This window comes from Buteo buteo, chromosome 9 (assembly GCF_964188355.1).
Source record: "Buteo buteo chromosome 9, bButBut1.hap1.1, whole genome shotgun sequence".
NCBI classification, from domain to species: domain Eukaryota; kingdom Metazoa; phylum Chordata; class Aves; order Accipitriformes; family Accipitridae; genus Buteo; species Buteo buteo.
In genome coordinates, this window is record NC_134179.1 from 7,142,940 (window position 1) to 7,157,908 (window position 14,969).

At 59.6% G+C, this 14,969-nt stretch overlaps 2 protein-coding genes across 2 annotated transcripts; one reads left to right on the top strand and one right to left on the bottom strand.

Annotated features, from left to right (window-relative positions):
- The first annotated feature begins 2,795 nt into the window (after nt 1–2,795).
- Nucleotides 2,796–7,838, top strand: SMIM35 (small integral membrane protein 35). The gene is made up of 6 exons (XM_075036754.1): nt 2,796–2,975; nt 6,207–6,323; nt 6,629–6,662; nt 6,891–7,020; nt 7,630–7,699; nt 7,802–7,838. The coding sequence occupies exons 1-4, from the start codon at nt 2,960–2,962 to the stop codon at nt 6,994–6,996; spliced, it is 273 nt and encodes a 90-aa protein (XP_074892855.1). The 5' UTR covers nt 2,796–2,959; the 3' UTR covers nt 6,997–7,020; nt 7,630–7,699; nt 7,802–7,838.
- A 1,897-nt stretch (nt 7,839–9,735) lies between these two features.
- IL10RA (interleukin 10 receptor subunit alpha) lies at nt 9,736–14,578 on the bottom strand. Its single transcript, XM_075036753.1, has 7 exons — nt 14,407–14,578; nt 13,312–13,432; nt 13,008–13,186; nt 12,548–12,714; nt 12,061–12,211; nt 11,749–11,873; nt 9,736–11,619 (listed from the first exon to the last, which is right to left on the bottom strand). Exons 1-7 carry the CDS (start codon nt 14,468–14,470, stop codon nt 10,630–10,632), a joined length of 1,797 nt encoding a protein of 598 aa, XP_074892854.1. The 5' UTR covers nt 14,471–14,578; the 3' UTR covers nt 9,736–10,629.
- Between the last annotated feature and the right edge of the window lie 391 nt (nt 14,579–14,969).

Below are 14,969 nucleotides of genomic sequence, written 5' to 3' on the forward strand. Positions count from 1 at the left end.
GTATTGTAATATAACACCGGTTTATCAGCAGCACCATCACCTGCAATAATCTCCTGAGCATCTGCCACTGGAGGGTGACTCACCTGCAGAGCTGCTGTCACAAAATAGCTTATCAAGAGCCAACTGACTGACAGAGCAGGATTTTTCCTGCTCCTCTCCTGATGATAAGAGGAGCCACAGCCATCCCGCTCTTTGTCCGTCTCTTCCGCGTTGCACTGAGTTGTTTTTAAACAGAGGTTTTAGTAGGTGGAGGAGGAAAGGAGAAGAGTTTATGCATGAGGATACCAGGCCATTATATGCTCCTGTCTCTCGGGTCACTTGGTCTGTGTGTCCCTGCGCAGTTCTAGGTCATGGCTGGCAGGTGCGCCTGGCAGGACCAGAGCGAAGTTAAAAGGAAAGCGAGCAGATGCCCATGGCAGGTTACCTCTGGTTACCAGGAATAACCACTCTGGGACACAGAGCGGCTTGGTTTAGCCTGCTGCTGGCAGCACTGCCAGGCAGGATGGGCATTTAGGTTTTGGCGTGTGGGAGCCGCTTGCTCCAGCTGGGCGAAGGCTGGTGCAGGGAGCCGGCTGGGGTCAGGGAGTCTGCGGGCTGCGGTCGGCCCCGCTGGCAGCTGGCTGGAAAGCCTGGCCTTGTGCAGACTCATGCTGGAAGTGGTGGGTGCGCAGGATTTGCCAAGCAGCTAATTACCCTCTCTTCCTTTTGTAATCAAGCTTTCCCAATGGTCAGGGAGAGCTGCTGCTGCCAGGTGTGTGCACCCTGCCAATGGGGAGACAGCAGAGTGTCCCAGATGTGCAGCTCCTCAGCTGGGGAGCCATGCCATCGCTGTGCCAGCTCGCCCCTGCTGCAGCAGAGACCCTGCCTGCATTGGGGAGGGCCTGACCAGGGATCCTGGCATCTGCATGTGGCTCTGCAGGTAAGGGCACTCCCCACACTCACTGGTGAGGATCCAGTCCCCTTCGGGAGGTGTGAGGGGTCTCAGCTCCTGCCCGCACGGTCCATGCAATGCCCAGAGACCGTGGGATGGAGGGTGGAGAGCGGCAGCCAGTGGGTCCAGCTGGACGCTTTGTGCAGGAGGGTGCCCTGTGCTACTGCGGGAACTTCCAGCTTGCAAACTGGTTTAAGGGGCTGCACACGACAGCGGGGAGCTGGGCAGAGGGCTTGCGTCCCTGACATGCCACCGTGGGCCCTGGCTGGGGCAGCACAGGCAAATGGCTGCGTGGGCATCTGATGCAGCGCGAACTGCAGCACGGTGGAGCAAGCTCTCCTATCCAGTCTGGGCATGCCTGTCCCTTGTCAGGGAACAAACTGTGGCTTAAAAGCAGAAGCAGCTCAAGAGATGGGTGCTGCTAGGGAGAGGCTCTGGAGCGGTCCCATGCATCCAGCACCACCGGCGCAGCTGCAGCCCTGTGCTGTGCCGCAGAGACCTCCTCGAGGTGTGGGCAGCCTTCCCAGAGCATCCCAGTGCAAGCCCCACACACCCCACGGCCTGGACCCGCTGCTGTGGAAAGGAGAGCAGCCCAGGAGCATCTGTGGGGTGGGAGGTGGCAAGGTGGGGAGCAGCTCTTCCTCCTTTGAGCTTGAGCGAGGGTTTTGAGGAAGCAGCTGAGGTTTGCAGATGTTATGTCACAGTTCCACATGCCTTCGGGGCTTTGCTTCCTGGAGTGCGGCTGCATTTCCAGCCCATGACCCTTCCCTGGCCTCTTGCGCATGGAGCCCTGGCGTGACGCAAGCTTCCGGGCACCCCGGCTCCATCTGGGGTCAGGCAGAGGCCAGGCAGGGCTGGCCCAGGGCTCTGCACAGCCACCAGCCTCTCCGAGCCACATGGACACGCACCCTGACCCTTTCCTCTCCGCTGCCTGGCGAGGAGCAGTCCCGGCCCTTCTGTCCGAACCGGACGCTGCCAGGGCCTCAGGGTCTGTGGTGCACATCATCCCCTCTGCATCCAGGCCAGCATCCCCACGGGTCCAAGGCATCACCCCTGGGTCTTGGTGCTCGCTCCCAGGGAGGGCTGCTCAGGGGCTTGGCTCCTGCCCTGGCCGCCCTGCGCTACTTGCACTGGGGCATGGCATAGTCAGAGGCTGCGCCTGGCAAAGCACACGCAAAGGGGGGAGGGATTTTGCCCTGGCTGCCCAAGTTTCCAAGCTGTTAATTGTTATCCCTGTTTGTTACCTTCTACCTGCAGCCACGGGAGATGGTTTCCCCCTCTTTCCGCAAGCAGGCCGTGATTGCCACCAAACCCTGGGGCTCAGGACTTTGAGAAGATGATCGAATACAGCTGTAAGTGTGCCATACCAGGAGGTGTCTGTGACTGGGGGCAGCTGGTGGGGGACGTCCTGTCACCCTGGGGTCCTGCCCTCCCCGTGGGTGCCCTCGCCCTGCACAGAGCCCTAACCTTTGCAGATGTCCCCAAACGCCCAAGCCCGGGCTCTGTGTGTGACCCTCCCTGCCCCCCTCCCGGCTGCTGCTCTTTGCCAGGAGAAGGATACAGCCACTTGGGCACCTTGCCAGGGCTGGACACCCCTGTGTCCAGGGCATCCCTGCCCCTTGGGCTTCCAGCGCTACCAGTTCAACCTCTGCCTGGCTGCCTGTCCCTGCCAGCAGCGGGAGGGCAGAGCTGCCCTCCTGGTCGGGCATCATGCCTTCCCCAAGCGGGTGGGGAGGCTGGGCTGGGCTGGGCTGGGAGCAGCCGTTGTGGGCTGGGGCTCAGGTGATGTGCCGTCCATCGCATGAGCAGTTACGTCTGCTGGAGCTCCTCTGCTTTCTCCCCTGGGAACCAGTTGAACCGGTGGGCGAGGAGCGGTGCCCGGCCTTGCTGCAGGACAGGCGGTGAGGCGGCTGTGTCACCGGGAGAGGAGGGGACGGGCAGGACGTGCCAGGCGCAGCGCTCACCGCTGCTGCAGCAGCTCCCAGCTGGGGCTAGCTGCGAGCAGCTCCTGTGGCACGGCGCTGGGCGATGGACTCCCAGGCAGGTGAGCCGGTGGCCTTTTTCTTCCCTTGTGGGGCAGAGGTGGGGATGGTTTATGGCATGGGCAGTGGCTTGGTAACCTTCCCCTCCCCTCTGCTGTCTGTGGACCTGGGCCTTGGGGCCCAGCTGCTGGTGTGGCTCTACCTCGAGCAGTGCTGCTCAGCGGCATCTCACTGGGATGCGAGGACGTCTGCTCCCGAGGGTGACAGGGTGTCGCGTCCCAAAGTTGGAGCGACTCAGGTTCGTGGATTTCCTTTGTCAGAATTAAGGTGAAACGACACCAGGGGAGTTCAAACAACAATCAACATTTATTCGACCTAGCTAACTTTGTCCAGGTACACATGAACTTGTTAATATGAACCTTGCAACATGTCATTAAGCCGCTGTTTGAGAAGAGGAGGGAAGTATAGAAAAAAGAAATGGAAAAAGGAACATGAAATGTATCAGAAGGAGAGCCCTCCCGTTGAGTCACGAGGTTCAGAGCAGACCCCCTTGCTTTCTGGACTCCTTCTCAAAGAGGAGCTCAGGGGTGGCTAGATCCACTCCTAGTCTCAGACTTGGTCAACGGTTTATGTTTCAAAGGATGAGGTGTAGAGACTGTGGAAAAGAGAGAAGGAAAAGAGAGAGAGAGAATGAGAGAAAGGAGAAAGAAAGAAGAGAAGGGTTTCACCAGTCCTGGGTCCAGCGTTGGTCCAGCCAGCGTAGAGATCCAGTTCCAGAGGGCGTGCGCTGAGGATTTGTTCTCTCCTCTTTTATAGTGTGTTAGTTGATGATCTCAACATGCGCAGTTCCCACACCTGGGGTTCACTGGAATCGATCAGTGAGCTTTGGGGAGGGGTGTTCATTGTGGAGTTGCCTCTCTTTTCCTGCTGGCACGACCACTTAAGATAGAAGCACAGTCCCAACTTCCATGGGGCCTTCTTCCTCCAGGAAGGCATAAATTGTGCTCCTTCTCCTGGTCACTTAAGATAAGGAATTGGGGCCTTGGAGAAGTGCGTTCCCACCCTCCGTGGGGCCCTCTCCTCTGTCCACATTGTCCTGTTCACAAAACTCCAGCATTTTTACAGAGGTTGTTTTGTCCACCAAAGCTCTTTTAGCGGATGTTTGAGACATTTGAATTTGTCAGACCGCCACGCAGGGCAGGGAGCGCCTCCCACGCACGGCACAGGGCAGGGGCCAGGCATGAAGCTGTCGCCCTCCCACGAGCGGTAGGCACAGTGAGAGGGCAGTTTCGGCAGCTGGCTGATTCAGGGAGGCTATTGCACCATGCTCCTCCTGTCCCGCAGCTCCTGCTGCGTGAGTCACTCCTGCAGCAGACTCCCTGACCTCACCCACATCGGTCCATGCCAGCGCCTGGGGTCCCAGGGCTCCCAGCTCACCCCTGGCCCAGCAGAAGCAGGGCACGTTGGCTGCCCATGTATCCTGGCCTCCTGAGCCCTGCCGTGGGGACGCAGCAGAAGGGAAGGGCAGGCTGGTCCTGCTCATCTTCCAAGCACAACTTGGAAGCTGGCAGCGAGATGCTCTGCAACTCGCCGGGTTGATTGCTGGATTCCATCAGGTAGAGCAAGTGCTGTGGGTTGCAGAATGACCTGGGACCTTGCTCACTATGTAAACACTGTGACCACAGGGGAAATGTTCTCACTCCACCGGCATCTGTCTAAATTTAGCTGCTGTTAGGTCATTCTTTTCCGCTGCCACCTCACTCCTGATGCTGCAAGGCACAGCACCCAGTCTCTGTGCCGGGCACCTGCCCCAAGCCCTCTGTGCGGGCTGGGGAGCGCTGCGGGGCTGACCGTGCACTGGGGCAGTGGCCAAACCCTGCTGTCCCCTCCTGGGCACAGCAGCCCCCAGAGCTGTCCCCACCACCACCCCTGCCTGCGTTTTGCTAATGGGCCACACTGGGACTGAGCGGGCAGCTTGCTGGTCAGGAAGGCCCCGTGGCAGGGTCTAAGGGGATGCTGGGGTGCAGGCGGGTGTGCAGGAGCCGGCTGTGACAATGGAGAAGGGTCCAGGATGGCGTTTGCCCAGCAGTCTGGGAAAGCAGAAGCTGGCAGCAGCCAGAGAGGTGTAATTTGCAGCCCTGTGCTGTACACTGCATGAGATTTCCTCTGTGCAGCATGCAACCTGTGGTCAGCAGAGAAACGGCTGCTCGTCAGCTGGGCTGTGCCTGGGCACCTTGGTGTCCCCTTGACAATGTCGGGAGTGTTGGCTGGTGCTGGCCTTCGCCAGACCCTGCGGTGTTGGACGGGAGGGATGGAGAGGATGCGGAGCTCCTGCGTATCATCGTCATCCTGTAGCAGGACCTGCTCGCCCTGAGAAATGCATCCTCTAGAGGGAACTGCCTGTCCAGAAATGGGCCTGCGCAGCTGCGCAGGGACGGCTGTGGGGACAGAGTGGGTTATGGCACTGCGTGGCTGCAGGAGCACTGGGACAGCCAGCACCAGTGCTGCAGCTGTGGCACCTTGCTGCTCTTCTGGCTCTTCTCCGCTCAGCCGGGTGCTGCCAGGGCACGGCTGGCAAGATGCACCAGAGCCACAGGACAGCCCAGCCGTGCGAGGTGGCAGCCAGCAAGTGTCTCCTCAGCCCCAGCCCTGCTCTGCTACCTCCCTGCTCTGCCTGCACTTTTGCTGCCAAAATTCCAGCTACATAGCATGGCTAAACCCTGCTGACCGCCAACAGCTCCTTGTGCAGCCGAGGATGAGTGGGCACAGGACCATGAGTGGGGGTACAGGCATCGTCAGGGCAGCCAGCTCCCCACCCCCAGTGCAATGCGATGGGCCCTGGGCACAGCCAAAAGCTGCCTGGGGTCCAGCTGAGCTCCTGATGGAGCTGGGAGCGGGAATAGCAGGGGATCCTGCTTATGGGGAATGTGGGCTCCTGTTTACAGCCATTCCCCTCCTGTTTAGGCTGAGGGCAGTGGGTCACCCCCACTCCCCTCTGGGCTCCCTTCCCAGGTCACCATCCTGCCCACTGGCTCACTGGGGGACAGCAGAGGCGGTGGCTGTGCGACCAAGATCACAAGTCTCCAGCACGGGGCTTTGGGGGTAGCAAAAATCTCTGTGCCACAATGCTCAACAGCCTCACGGAGTGCAGTCCCTCCACGCCATAGGGACAGCATGGGGTGGAGGGACGTATCCCAGCCCTACAGCTGTCCTGTTGCCCCCGGGGGATGGTCAGAACCCACAGCTTCCCAGAGCCGTTTGACTGCAGAGCCCCTTCTCCCTCTGCTTTACAGGGCAAGAACCCATCAAAGTGCTTGGGGTCCTCTTAGGTGTCGGGCTGGCCTTGCTGATCCTGGTGCTTTTTGGCTACACCTTCATCCGGTGGTACCAGAGGGGCCGGTGCTGGCGCCGTGAGTACGGGCAGAGCAGGGGGACAGGCAGCAGCAGGGCAGGGAGGGCTCAAAAGAAAAGGGCTGCAGGGCCCGGGGCATGGGGAGCACGCCTGACATTTGCTGGGGGCTGGGGAAACTGGCATGCAGGGTGGCTCTGGTGCAAGCTGGAGGCATGCAGAGGCCAAGGAGGGGGATGCACAGTGGTGTCCTGGTGCAGCTGGCTGTCCCGCTGGCTGTCCAGCCCATCCCTATGCTGCCGCACAGACTTGCAGCAAAGCAAAGGCACCACATGGCTCTGACACCTCTCCTTCCCACTTCCCCAGGGCCTGACTTTGTCTTCAACCTCTACCATACCTGGTAAGTGAGGCTGTGTAGGGTACCTGGGTCGGGCTGGGTGCTCCCTTCGCATGGTGCCGAGGTGTCGCAAACCCTCACCAGTCCCTAAACCCACTGAGCTCTGCTGTTTGCAGGTGCTGCCCCTCTGGGACAGATGCCCTGGGGAGTCCTGGATGTCCAGGGACAGTCCCCACGCTGTGGGCTGGCGGGGGGACAGGCAGCTCACTGACATCTCTGCCTTCCCTGCAGTGGGCTGGGGTCAGTGGCAGTGGAGCTGGTGCCACCGTTCAGCATCAGCGGCTTGCTGAGCAGGACAGGGAGCAGCTATGTGCCTTTCCAGGACCGAGGGCCATGAGGCGGGAGCCAGGCTGGCGTGCAGGTAGGACATCACCCTGCCCAGTGATGGACGAGCGGGTCCCCGGCCGTGTACATCCCCCAGCGCAGCCCACCACAACAGCAGCGCTGTGCGGCTGCCCCAAGGTGCCTGGGAGCAGCTGGTGCTTGGGGCAGCTGCAGCAGTGGGTGCCTCTGCGGGGAGCCGAGGCGCTGGGCAGGAGTGCTGTGCCCCAGAGCCTCCATGCTTCCTCGTAGCCCCTGGTCATTGCAGCTTTCCCTGGGATAGTCCCAAGGTTTTTCCTGCAAAAGTCCTCCCCATGCCTGTGGGGCATCAGGGGCTTTCCCTGGGCTCTGGTTTTGTTTCCCTCCCCCAGTGCAGGCTTTGGTTTGCATTTCCTTCCTCATGCCCCACTGTCCTTGCCCTGGGACTGGACACGTGGCTGGGGATGAAGGTGGCTGGGGGCTGGGGCTGGAGCGCGTGTGCTCCCTGCACCGCTTCCCCATGCTGCCTCACGCCCACCTTCTAGCATCAACAGAAAGAGCAACCAAAACTGGCCACGGGGGAATTCCTCTGTTCTTGCTTGTTTAAAAAACAGCCCCTGAATGTGCTGGATTTCTACTGAAATTGTAATGGTGCAGTTTCTGTTTTCAGAAGAGCTTCTCCAGCTGCTCCCTGCAGGTGCATTTCTCTTGCTGGCCCTCCCCGACCACAGGCAGCACAGGTAGGTGCCTGAGGTCGGCTGCCATCCCCAGGCTGGTGCACTGGCCCAGCCTCCCCTTGCTTGAGATGGAGGAGGGAGCTGCCTTATCCCACGCTTCCTCAGCACACATCCTGGAGGGAAAAGACACCTTCCCCCCGGACCCCCACAGCTCAGAGAGACCCCAGTCCTCAGGACCAGCCGGCTGCGTGCCCAGGCTGCTGGTGAACAGGGCAGTGGGAGTGCAGGAAACCAGCTAAAAAGGACAGCAATGAGCCACAGAACTGGACAGCTGGTTTTGTGCAACAGGGGAAAATGCCATAGGGAAATGAGACTGCTTCAGACTTCCCTTCTCGGTTGAATAACTAGACCAATGTGGAAATTTGCCCTCCGCACTGATGGTGCAAGCAAACACCTCAGAAAGCCCCTGTGGGCTTTCTCATGCCAGCCGCCTTCAGCCTCGGCAGAGCAAGCGGCCGTGGAAGCGCCTGGAGCACAAGAGCAGCCCTGGCAAAGCTGCTGTGGCCCTCGGAGAGGGGCCCCTGCCTGGCAGGTGAGGGCTGGTGAGGCACGGGGGCTTTGGGACCATTTCTTTGCAAACTGTTTGCTCAGAAGGAAAACAAAGAGAAGCTCGGGAGACCGTGCGGTTGCGTCTAGGGAAACCGGTGAGGATGGAGCAGAGAGCCCCAGTCTGCACCCTGGCTTGCAAGGCAGCTGCTGGCTGGCCACAAACCCCCTCCCTTCTCCTTCCCCGTGCCCACCGTGCTGCTCCTCGCAGGGTGCTGGGGGAGGAAAGGTGTTTGCATGGGTGCAGCCCCTCGCTGGGGCGGCCAAGGTGCAGTGCTCCCTGCTGCAAGAGCAGGAGGAGAGCCACTCGCAGAGGAGTTAGAGCTGAATGTCCTCTGTGCGTTAGGCTGTGACTTAGTTGAGGAAAATGTGAGCATCCGGGATTTCCAGAGAGTCGGAGGGACCGTCCGTGCTCTCGGCTATTGAAGCCAAAGCACATGGTCTGTGGCTTTCTGGCAAACTCATCTGGGTTTCACTGAAAGGAGAGCCCTGGCTGCTTGTGGAGGGGGAGGGTAACGCCGTCTCTCTCTTGGCCCCAGATGCTGCCCCTGGATGCTGCTGGCTGGAGCCTTTCGTGGTGGGCAGGAACCGGCAGCACCCAGCACTGCACGGGATCCGGCCACAGAGCTTGACGTCAGGAGCATTTAAAAAAAAAAAAAAAAAGTCATGCTTAACTTTGATGATTCTGTTTTTCAGAGGAAGTTGGAAAAAAAGAAAGCAAAAAGCCCCAACCCCCCAAATACCCAGAGGCAGAAGAGATGGTGGAAATGGAAAGACAGGAGGATGCACACAGCTGGCATTGGCAGCGCTGGTGCAGCGGGGTGCCTGCCGCAGCTGGGCCCTCCGCATGATGCAGGGAGCGTATCTTAAGTGCAAGTAGTGCAACGTCAGACATTAACAGAAGGAAATGTAGCAATGCATCAACAACCCTTCTCCTGACTGCAGTGATTCATGTTTTCACCTGGAAAAAAGTACTCCCCGAGCTGGGTTTCCACCAACAGTTTTAATGGGACTATCCCGCCGTGAAGGTTCTTGGAAACTAAGTGGCTTCTGGAAAAACTCTCCAGTGACCTGGTAGTAGTCAAACGTAGCCCACGGTAAGTTGTTCCTGTTCTGACAGAAACTATTCCCCCACCCCCCGGTTTCGACTTGTTCCGCTCTGCCCTGGAAGACCTCCTGTCCTTCCCTGGTGCGTGGTCCACCCACGGGATGTGCCGCACGCACAGCATGTCCCTGTGAAATCACCGCAAGCTGCCTGGGTCTTTTTCCCTGCTGCTCCTCTGGTGCACACTCCTACAACATAACACTCGCCTGGGACAACTACCCTGGTCCTCAGATGAGTGTGAAGCTCTCAGTGAGCTGGCTTTGTTCTCCTGTTTTGCCAGTTGAGAGGTGGAAACGCTCTTCCCTGTGTGACGTAAAGGCACGTTGCCCTTTGCTGCAGGGCAGAGTCCATGGCTGAAAACGGAAAGCGCAGCTTGACCTTAGAAGAGGGTGCACAGATGAATGGACCAAATAAATAACACCACATCCTTTCTGTATTTACAAATTAAATAGAATAAATAATGTCTGTATGCAATAGTGGCAGAACGTGGACTATAGTGTGGGCAGGGCAGCCCTGGCTCATGCTGGGCTCATACGGCAGCTGCTGCATGCATCCTGCACACCGTCAGAGGTACCCAGCACCCTGGGTCTCTGCCATGGGGGCTGAATGCTGAAGGGTCTCTGCACAGTCAGGTTAGTCCCTTGCTCCCTCCCAGTGAGGCCAGCCAGGGTGGGAGCTCCATGCTCCCAGCAGCAGGATGGCTGACGTCAGGCTGCCCTTTGCTTTTGGTATCCATGTTGTGAAAGGTTGGATGGGATCAGCAGCATGGACGTCAGCTGGAGGAGCCCGGCGCTCACCTGTGAAAGGGGGAAGTGGGGAGGGGAAGCGCAGGGCTGGCTTCGGCTCTGGCCCCAAGAGTGGCCTTGAGCCCAGGGGGTGCGTGGCCCACACTGGGCTGCTGGGGAGGGCAGACAAGGCAGGATCACCCTTTGGAAACGTCCTGGTGTGTATCCTTGGTGGTCAGAGGAGATGGGGGCGAGGCCCTCCAGCGCAGCCCATCCCTGTGTCTCATTAGCTTTACACCAGAGACTGGCTGGAGTGAAGGTGCAGGGCATGCTGGAGGCTGGCCACAGCAGTACCGGGGCCAAAGCTGCCCCAGAAGTAGCTAAGCTGGTGCTTCTCGGGCGAGTATCGGCCAGGGCACTGCTCAGTTTGATGCGTTAACATTCAGGGGTTGGCAGTAGCTTATCAGAGTAGCTGCTCCCCGCGGGCAGTGGCTAGAAGAGGTAGTTGGGACAGCGTGTGGGGCTGGCGGGCACCCGCTCCCCAGCACGGGGATGGCTCACAGGCGGCTGTCCTTGCTGTCCCTGTTGAGCAGGCTCAGGGGGTTGATTTGCAGCGTGAGCCACTTGTTGGTGCTGAGGCTGGAGATGAGGGGCAGCGTCCCCAGGAGGTCGGTGTTGAAGATGCTCAGGTCAAAGGGAGCTTTCAGGAGCTCGGGGCTGGCTTTGGAGGTCGAGGGAGCACCTGGAGCCCCATAGCTCAGCATTGTCGGGGCTCGGGGCCCCACCTGGCTGGAAAAGTCCCAGGCAGTGGGCTCCCGAGGGGTGCCCCATGGAGCGAGGTCCTGTGCGTGGCTGCGGGGATGCTCGGGAGAGAACTGCTTCAAGTACCCTTTGGCCACAGCCGGCTCAGAGCACTCTACATCCAGCACGACGTCAGCGCTGCCAGGGCCCTGCAGGGATCCTGCACAGCCTGAGAAGGGCAGCCCCTTGGCTGGGTCCTGCCTCGACTCCACCATGCCCTTGGACTGCTGCAGGTACCCACGGAACTCCATGACTTGCTGGCCGTCCTGGCCAGCGGCAGGGGAGAGGCTGAGCTCCCCTCTGCAGGGCTGCCTGGCCTCCACAGAGCTGGCGTTCCCGCTGCCGGAGGAGCATGTGGGGTGAGGACAGGTGCTCTCCAACCCCACGCCGCTGTCGTCACCAGTGGGCAGCTGCCGCTTGTAGCCCTGGGGCTCAGGGCCTGAGGAGCAGCTCAGTTCAGAGGAGGAGGTGTGCAGGCAGATGCCGCTGTCGGTGCTGGTGCAGCTGCTGTCTCCGCTCCCCCTGGCCTCCGGCCCCAGCAGGCATACCCAGTCCTCGGGCCACGCTGGGAGCCTCCAGCCCTTCTCCACGGGCAGCTGGGCTGTGCTGGTGCTGCCGTCAGGGCCACTGTCCTGCTGGGGCTCCTTCTGGCACAGGAACAGCTGCTGGACAGGATCTGCGTCTGGGCTGCCTGAGGATGAGGACTCCTGCTCCACCCAGAGCGAGCTCTGTTTTATGAAAGATTTCTGGGAGGGAGAGAAGAGAGGGGAGTGAGCCGTGCTTCTTCCCTGTTTGTTGCCTGCCTCTCCCAAGAGCTATCCAAGCCTGCACCCTCATGCTGGCCGCAAAGGGTGCCGCATGCCTGGCTGCCTTACCAGGACGGACGGTGGCCTCATGGGTTTCTTTATGTAGGTGCACACCAGCAGAGCCCCCAGGAGACCCAAGAGCAACAGGGTGATGAAGGAGGAGCTGACGGTGCTCAGGACAAGCTCTGCGCTCCCTGCAAGAGAGGACGTGCCCAGGTGAGGCAGGAAGGGCAGAGTCCTTGGTGCATGTAGCACGAAGGCCCTGCAGCAGGGACGTGGAGTGGCCGCCCTGGTGCGGACTCCCGCAGCCCCAGGGCCAGGAGGCTGAGGAGGACCCGCATCCCGCAAGGTCCCCCCTTCCCTGGCTCCCCCACCACTTACTGTCTCTCTCGCCGATGGTGACACACTGCTCCTTGGTGCGCGTGGTGCGGGTGAGCCGGCTGGCCACGTCGGGCTCCACGCTGATGCAGTACTCAGTGTCCCAGAAGAGATTGCTGATGTTGAACTCTGGGGTGGTCTCCACCACTTCGTACTGCAATGATGAGAGCACGGGCTGGTACCTGAGAGCCCCCAGCTCCTGCAGGAGTGCTGGGCCCCATGTTTTCCTCCTTCCTCCTCCACTGTCCCCTGGGGAAAGTCCCCAGGGTGCTTAGCAATACGGCTGACAGTAGCTAGACCCAAAATCCCAACAAGAGTTGGGGAACGTACTGCAATAGAATGTGCAGAGAAATCTCTCTGCTGTGTTGTGGCTGTGAGAAAGCTCAATATTAAGTTTTACAGAAGACTGTATTTTAAAACTATGTTTTTCAACTTGAGCAGCACTGCGCGTGACAGATGGGGATAGCACTGGACCAGCAACTCATCTCACCGTCCGATTGTCCTGTGCCCTCCTGATGTACACCCGGTATCGCCTCAAGTACTTCTGTATGTTGTCGTATTTCACGGTGAGGTTGCCCACCCTGAAGAACAGTTGCAGCTGCACGTGGATGGTGTTGCCTGTCACAGAGAGGCTCTGGCCCCACAGGCGCAGGCTGGCTGGAAACAAGTCAGTTGGGAGAGCACGTTAGGGTTTTCTCCTGTCTGCAGCTCTAAGAGCCTTTGCAGCAGCGGATGGAGCTGTTGACGGTTCCTCGCAGCCAGTGCCGCCCGTCCTAGGTTTGTCCCATCCCATCCCACAGCCTGGCTGCCCTCTGGGACAGTGGGAAGAGAGAGACATCCCTGCTCTCATGTGTCCCAAAGTTCCTCCCAAGCAGTTTGGCACCCTGACCTGTGTCATCCTTGAAGCCTCCTGCCCCCTGCCGCAGGGTGGAGGCAGACACCCGACCTACCTTCTTGTGGGGAGAAAGAGTTGGTCCTTTGCCATGGGGACGTGTGGTTTTTGGACACAGCCCTGACCCGTGCATAGTAGCGCAGGGCAGGATCCAGGGTGTAGTATGTGAGGTCGCAGGAGTGCTGCGAGATCTTCATGCAGTTTGGGATGGCTGTCCAGGAGACATTCGTGCCGTAGCTGCAGGGAGAAGCACCTGGAGTGAGAGCAGTGCGGGCAGGCACCAGTGACTCCGGTATCACCGCACTCAGTATCAGGTCCCAGGCAGGGGCCAAACCCCCTTGTGCCCCTGTTGCTGTACTCACACTTTGTACTCCACTTCATAGCGGACATTGCTGGGGGGGTTGTGTCCCGGCTCCCACCGCAGCAGGTGATGCGCTACCTTTGCAGCAAAGCGCACGTGTGTGGGGCTCGCCAGCTTCTCACCTGCAGGACCAAAGGCAAGCGTTAGGCGAGGCTGCACATCATCCTGTCCCACTGGTGCCCGCAAGAGTTGGGCAGAGCTCCTTATGATTGCCCCCTCGATGGCTTGCCTGGAGCTTGATTGCTGTATTCAGCAGTGACCACCCACCCGAAAAGCACAAGGATTGGCCCAGGCCTGTCCCACTTCCAAGTTTCAGTGTTCGCTCAAGCCCCTCTTTCCCTTCCTCTCTCTTCTGGGGAGAGCCCAGCTCAGCCCAGCCAAGAGGATCTCGGTGCTTTTCTGGCCCGAGAAAGGAGCCTGCTGTATTTGCACCCGTGACCATGCCTGCCATTTGCTAGGGGCTCTGTTTGGATTCAGCTTTCCTGTTTTGCTTGTTTGCTGTCTGGAACAAAGAGACTTTTTCACACCTCCTGCCTGAATTTCGGTATCGTCACCTGGCAGCAAAGCATCACTCGATAACATCTGTTCACCCTTTCTGCACCGGTTTCCTCAGCAGTCGCTGTCTGCCAGAAAACACTAAGCTGTGCCAGTGCCCTGGGAGGATGGCTGGCAGCAGAGCACCACGCTAGCAACCAGGGCATTTCACCACAATACAAGGCACCGAGGTCTGCGCTGGTGGAGATCAGCAAGGCTGATGCCTGAGGACTAACAAACACAGCCTTTAGGCTCCCAACCAGCAAAGAAAAGTGAGCGGTGAGCGGGGAGCCTTGACTGTGTACTGCTCCAAGCAGGCAGGAGCCTGTGGGCACCACCAGCCTGAGCGCCGACCAGCCAGCAAAGGTGTCCGACCTGCAGCTCCAAACCACAGCGGCTCCGCTCGCTGCCTGCCCTGTGTGCCTTCCCGCGTTTTGGTCCCCAGCCCTGTGCTGGGATCTTAGGTGCAGAGGGCAGTGGAGCAGCCTGCCAGAAGCTGTGGGGCTCGGACACAGCGAGCGGGGAGCTAAAGACCAGGGCAGTGTGGGCAAAAGAGACTTACCGTCCGTCCTCCAGGCAAGAAGCAGTGCCACAAACAGTGCCAGGGCTGTGGTGGAGGGGGCCATGCCGGCTCAGCATCCTCTACAAGCGCTGGGCTGGGCGAGCAGGGTGCCGAGCTCTGCTCTGGCGGGTTGCTGAACACTTGTTTTTCCCCAGAGGCTGGCTCAGTGACGTCTCGGAGGCGTTAGCGCAGTGGGAGGAAAGTAGCTGTGTCGCGACTTCCACTTTTCTTTACTGTCCACCCACTCACCCACAGCTAATCTCAGCCCAGGCTGGGCATTTCCTATAGGCAGCCTTCAAGGAAGAGCTTTGGGGGCTTTTCTAAACAAAATGGTATACCGCTGAGAAAGGGAAAATAGGAGTAAATCGTGCGTCTGCTGCTTCATTATTAAACGAGATATTAAAAGCAGAGCACAGGGGCTGAGCGTAAGTACCTAGGCTGACCTGTCACCGGGATTTTACCGAGCACAGCACCCGCCCAGCAGTGTCCCCTTGGGCCAGTGTCCTGTCGTGCCAGCGGCTAAAGCCGGTCGGGTCCTAGCCAGCCCTGGGGAGCCCGGCAGC

Excerpts from the sequence above, each read along its gene's own strand:
- IL10RA (XM_075036753.1), bottom strand. The coding sequence starts at position 14,470 with ATGGCCCCCTCCACCACAGCCCTGGCACTGTTTGTGGCACTGCTTCTT. Across the intron at positions 13,433-14,406 it reads TCTTGCCTGGAGGACGGACG|GTGAGAAGCTGGCGAGCCCC; the intron begins GTAAGTCTCTTT and ends TTGGTCCTGCAG. Across the intron at positions 11,620-11,748 it reads TGAGGCCACCGTCCGTCCTG|AAATCTTTCATAAAACAGAG; the intron begins GTAAGGCAGCCA and ends TCTCCCTCCCAG.
- SMIM35 (XM_075036754.1), top strand. Across the intron at positions 6,324-6,628 it reads GAGGGGCCGGTGCTGGCGCC|GGCCTGACTTTGTCTTCAAC; the intron begins GTGAGTACGGGC and ends CCACTTCCCCAG. Across the intron at positions 6,663-6,890 it reads TTCAACCTCTACCATACCTG|TGGGCTGGGGTCAGTGGCAG; the intron begins GTAAGTGAGGCT and ends CCTTCCCTGCAG.